Source organism: Saccostrea cucullata, unplaced genomic scaffold (genome assembly GCF_032062105.1).
Source record: "Saccostrea cucullata isolate Sc308-1 unplaced genomic scaffold, CSIRO_AGI_Scuc_v1 ctg13529, whole genome shotgun sequence".
Taxonomy (NCBI): Eukaryota; Metazoa; Mollusca; class Bivalvia; order Ostreida; family Ostreidae; genus Saccostrea; species Saccostrea cuccullata.
In genome coordinates, this window is record NW_026920682.1 from 11,270 (window position 1) to 17,248 (window position 5,979).

Sequence of the window (5,979 nt, forward strand, 5' to 3'; positions counted from 1 at the left end):
TGTTTAAAACGAACCCGCTCCTCAAACCTTTATGGTTTGTACAGAGTACATATAAAGAAAACAAAAAATGAAATGAAAAAAAGTAATCAAGTATCAGCCAGAGATTCGTTTTTATTAAATTAAATTAGAAGTAAATTAACCGAGTTAATTTTGATTAGCCGATTACATAACACGTTTTTTGTTCATTGATTGAGAAGTCGCTGTGTAAGGTCTTCCCCATTCCTATATGTTTCTCTCCGGTGTTCTTCATTGTCTGATATCTCGTCAGTCGTATGTAAACCTTTGAACATTTTCTACTCTGAAACGATTACATAAATTTCATTTCCAAGTAGCTTTTTTCAAATATAAATCAAAGATATTTTGATTTACTTGAAGCGTCTATCAATTTCTTTGAGTAAAAAATTCCTCAATATTTCATCTCCAGATAACATTTCAAATGTATAAAAATTATATCTCATCAAGGTTTCTTGTGTTACACAACATAGTGTATTAAAACAGAGAGCAAATATTTTTTGTAGAAATTATCCCAATCTTTTCCGATTCATTTCCTCGATGTAGAAATTGTGGTTAATTGTGTGTACGATCAATTTCACGCCAGTGTATCAATATAAAGACAATATGTGATTATCATATTACCAGCATCCCAACCAGCTGTTTAACCAATAAAATTGAACGAACAAATAAAGTATAAAAATGTCACAGCACATTTTCTCGGTAACGACAAAATGCATTCTTGACTGCATGGACTAACATGCATACCGAATAAATAGAATATTTATATGTCCCGTACGTGCAGTACTTGCAATAACTATGAGCAAGAAGCCGAATTTGATCAACCTTTTGTCGGAGAGGTTGAGGCCTGGTCTACTAGATGTGGAGAGGAAGTATTTAGAGTCCTGTGAATTAGGTGACGAGGATTTAGTCCGAAATCTGTTAAATTCTGGGACAGTTTCTCCAGATCTAGAGGACACTCAAGGAAGAACAGCCCTAGACCTCGCCATAGCAAGTGGTCATGTTTCTTTGGTGGAATTCCTTTCAGGTAAAGTGGGACCTAAGGTCATCCACCAGGGATTGCTTTGCGCAGTCGAAAATGATCGAGAAGAGATCTGCCAAATTTTGCTGGAAAATTCCATTTATCAGTATTCATTGCAATCAAAAGAAAATGGAAACGAGTATTCTTCCATCGAAGGAATCACAAACCCAAATAGCGACAAAATGTCGGAAATATTTGATGACGATTTATCAACGAGGTCCAAACTTACACAGTATTCTGAGATATCAGTTAATAAAATGCTGAAGGAGGCACTCATTAAAGCAGCAATCAGAAACAACTTTCAAATTGTCCAAATGATAATGATGAAGGGTGCGTCCGTGGACATTCCTCATGATTATTTTTGTTCCTGCCATTCGTGCATTGATGAACAGAGAAGAGACTACATGGTGTTCTGCAACAGACGACTAGACACTTTTCGCGCGCTCGCCAGTCCCGCGTATATTTCCTTGACCGAGGAAGATCCTGTTATGGCATCCTTCTACCTCAGCAAAAAGTTCAAACAGCTTCAGGTCATGGAAACTGAATACAAGGTATTGACATTTATCGAAGAAATGGTTCAAATTAATGAAATAAGTTTATCAGCTCTTGAGCTCTATAATAAAGAAGAAGCAAATGACTTTTTAGGTCACCTGAGTAAACTCAGGTGACCTATTGCTATCCGTTTTCGTCCGTCATCGTCCGTCGTGTGTCGTGTGTTGTGTGTCGTGTGTCGTGTGTTAACATTTGAACATTTTTAGCTTCTTCTCTGCAACCACTGAACCAATTTCAACCAAATTTGGCACAAAGCATCTATGGGTGAAGGGGAACGAAAATTGTGAATTTCATGATCCCTGCCCCCCTGGGGCCTGAGGGGTGGGGCCAAAACCACTAAAATTAATGCAATCTTTAAAAATCTTCTTCTTTACTCCTGGACATCAAGCAGTCAAACTATTTGCATGATTGTAATCAGCATTGAGTCCTCTACCAAAATTGTGAAATTCATGGCCCTGGGGTCAGGGGTTTTAGTGCTAGGGCGGGGCTAAATAAGTATATAGTGAAAATGCATTATTTCTTTGAAAATCTTCTTCTCTGCTTCTGGGTATTAAATAAACCAACTAAGTACATAGTTATGATGAGCAAGAGTGCCTCTACCAAAATTGTGAATTTTATGGCCCCAGGGTCAGGGGTTCTGGTGTTAGGGTGGGGCTCTATTGATTATATAGTAAAAATACATGATTTCTTTGAAAATCTTCTTCTCTGCCCCTGGGTATTAAATAAACCAAGTAAGTAAATAATTATGATGAGCAAGAGTGCCTCTACGAAAATTGTGAATTTTATGGCCCCAGGGTCAAGGGTTCTGGTGTTGGGGGGGGGGGGCTCTATTGATTATATAGTGAAATTACATGAATTCTTTGAAAATCTTCTTCTCTGCTCCTAGGTATTAAATAAACTAACTAAGTGCATAGTTATGATGAGCAAGAGTGCCTCTACAAAAATTGTGAATTTTATGGCCCCAGCATCAATGGTTCTGGTGGGGGGGGGCGGGGCTCTATTGATTATATAGTGAAATTACATGAATTCTTTGAAAATCTTCTTCTCTGCTCCTAGGTATTAAATAAACTAACTAAGTGCATAGTTATGATGAGCAAGAGTGCCTCTACAAAAATTGTGAATTTTATGGCCCCAGCATCAATGGTTCTGGTGGGGGGGGGGGGACTTTATTGTTTATAAAGTGAAAATACATGAATTCTTTGAAAATCTTCTTCTCTGCTCCTAGGTATTAAATAAACTAACTAAGTACATAGTTATGATAAGCAAGTGTTCCTCAACCAAGATTGTGAATTTTATGGCCCCAGGGTCAAGGGTTCTGGTGTGTGTGTGGGGGGGGGGGGGCTCTATTGATTATATAGTGAAAATATGTGAATTCCTTGAAAATCTTCTTCTCTGCTCCTAGGTATTATATAAACTAACTAAGTGCATAGTTATGATGAGCAAGTGTGCCTCAACCAAAATTGTGAATTTAATGGCCCTATCATCAAGGGTTCTGGTGTTGGGGGGGGGCTCTATTGATTATATAGTGAAATTACATGAATTCTTTGAAAATCTTCTTCTCTGCTCCTAGGTATTAAATAAATTAACTAAGTGCATAGTGATGATGAGCAAGAGTGCCTCAACCAAAATTGTGAATTTTATGGCCCCAGGGTCAAGGGTTATGGTGTTGGGGGGGGGCTCTATTGATCATATGGTGAAAATACATGAATTCTTTGAAAATCTTCTTCTCTGCTCCTAGGTATTAAATAAACTAACTAAGTGCATAGTTATGATGAGCAAGAGTGCCTCTACAAAAATTGTGAATTTTATGGCCCCGGCGTCAATGGTTCTGGTGGGGGGGGGGGGGCTTTATTGATTATATAGAGAAAACGCTGAATTTGTTTGAAAATCTTCTTCTGTGCTCCTGGGTATTAAATAATCTAATTAAAGACATAATTATGATGAGAAAGAATGCCTTTGCAAAATTGTGAATTTAATGGCCCCAGGGTCTGGGGTTCTGGTGTTAGGGTGGGGCTCTATTGATTATATAGTGAAAATACATTGTACATTAAATCTTTGAAAATTTTCTTCTCTGTCTCTGGGTATGAAGCAGATGAACTACCTATATAGTTATGATGAACAAGGGCCCTAATCTTGCAGAATTGTGAATTTCAAGGCCCCAGGGTCAGGGGTGGGGGGGTGGGGGGCTCTACTTATATACTGAAAATGAATTAATTGTTTGAAATCTGGTCCTTTGTATTTATAAAACATTTATTTACTTTTTGATAGGCAATTTTAAGGGTGCCTTTTAAAAATTTGTGCAACCTAGGGTCAGGGGTTTATGTGAGAGTGTTAGGGGCACTACTGATTATTGATTAATATTACTGATTAGTTGGAGTGCATTTTTGTTCCCCTACCCTGCTTATGGGTATTCAGTAACCAAGCTAAGCAACTGCTAAGTTTATTGTTATGATGATCAATGGTGCCCTTTCAAAATTGTGAATGCCATATAGCATCTGGCTTAAAACATGAATCAAATTCAATACACTGTAACTGGAAAGTTGTTGCATAATGCTCAGGTGACCTATAAGGCCCGTGGGCCTCTTGTATGATTTATGAAATTACTTTTCCTCTTCATGATCGTAGCATTTAAATTGTTGACATATTATAGACACCTGTTATAATAGTTTATATTTTTACTGCAACATTACTTTTTCATTGATGATCATTCATCTGTTTTCTTGGTGCAATCTGGCAAAAATATTATCATGAACAAAAAATCATTTTACTTAGAATAGGGTAAGGACCTGTAACCCAATTGACATATCACGAAGTTTGACTTCGAGAAAAAACCCACTAATTCTGACTCCCCTCTAAAATAAATGAAATAACAGTATACATGTTTTGAATTCTTGCTTTTATGCTTTGTATAGAGTACGTATGAAGAACTGGATGCACAGGTACAAGAATTCACCCTCGACCTGTTAAACCAATGTCGAACCTCGGGAGAAGTGCAGTCTCTTCTAGACTCGCCTGAAGGAACCGAAAAGTCGTTAAGCGATAGTTTTCCTATACTGCAAGTCGCTCTTCGAATGGAACAGAAAAAGGTAAAGTGTATCTGAAAATTTTAAATGAAAAATGTTGTGTTAATTTGTGTTTTAAAAGGATTTAGATACATGTATATTGGATTGAATTTTCAGTTTGTTTCGCACCCGAAATGCCAGGCTCAGGTATCAGCTGTGTGGTTCAGTGGTCTTAAAGGTATGCGGCATTTGAATCGGTTCGAATTCCTGTTGTTGTCAATTCCTGCTGGAATGTTGCTATTGCCCATCCTGTCCTTAGTTTTTATCCTCGCACCGTGGAGCAAGGTATGACAGTATTCAAATACATTTATCAAAGTTTTAATATTATATCTGGAGCAGTCAATTCTCCATGTGACATTTCATTCTTTTGTCCATTGAATCCGTCAACAAAAAGTTTGTTTAAAATAGTCAATGACCAAAACTTACATGTTACAGCTGTTCATTATTTCGACTATCAATACGCATTACACAATTTTTTGAGATAACAAAAGGATCAATCTTATATGAAAGATATCTAAATCTATCTGAAGCATGCATGATGATTTTGTATCTTTATGATAGATTCATCTTGAGACTTTTAATTAATTTTGTTTTATGTCGATAAAAATCCAACAATATTAAAATGTGTTTCACCAACGTTTTAAAAATCAATGAATTTATAAAAAATCCATCAATAACGAGAAAAAAAGCACATTAACATGAAAATATTCGTTTAGCTTCTCAGAATCATTTGGTTTCCATGGTCACAAGGTCTTCTCCATTTCAATAAGACCTGGTAATCTCAGGTGACCTTTAACTTTACCATTACTTAACACTCCCTCAACATGCTTCCCTGGTTATCCAAACTTTGGCCACATTCCTTCAGGTGATACTCTTGCTGAACACCCCTTCACAAATAACCAAAGTTTTGTTAACTTTCCTTCAGGTCCCAAGGTGACACTACTACTAAACATTCACTCCATACAGTTCTTCAGTTAACAAAACTTCTGTTTATTTTCCTCATAGTGACAGTGTTGTCGATCATGCATAACCACTCCATCCACTGACATCCTCAGTTAACCAAACTTATGTTTAAAACATGCAACAGGTGGCATTTCTGCTGAACCATTAATCAAAAAAAGTCAACAAAAACTTTTGTTAGCATTCCTAGACACTAGTCTGAATCCTTCTGCATGCTTTTTCAGTTAATAAAAATTTGGTTGATATACTTGCTGAACACCCGCTCTACACACTTTCTCAGTTTACCAAACTTTGTTAACATTCCTCTTGGTGGCCTTCTAAAATTCCTTCCACATGCTTCCTCAACATTCTTTCAGGTGACCCGTTTGTTCT

At 37.0% G+C, this 5,979-nt stretch overlaps 1 protein-coding gene across 1 annotated transcript; it reads left to right on the top strand.

The window, feature by feature from the left end:
- Positions 1 to 526: 526 nt before the first annotated feature.
- Positions 527 to 4,953, top strand: LOC134255683 (short transient receptor potential channel 6-like). Its single transcript, XM_062738204.1, has 3 exons — positions 527 to 1,584; positions 4,498 to 4,671; positions 4,765 to 4,953. Exons 1-3 carry the CDS (start codon positions 811 to 813, stop codon positions 4,936 to 4,938), a joined length of 1,122 nt encoding a protein of 373 aa, XP_062594188.1. The 5' UTR covers positions 527 to 810; the 3' UTR covers positions 4,939 to 4,953.
- Positions 4,954 to 5,979: the final 1,026 nt, after the last annotated feature.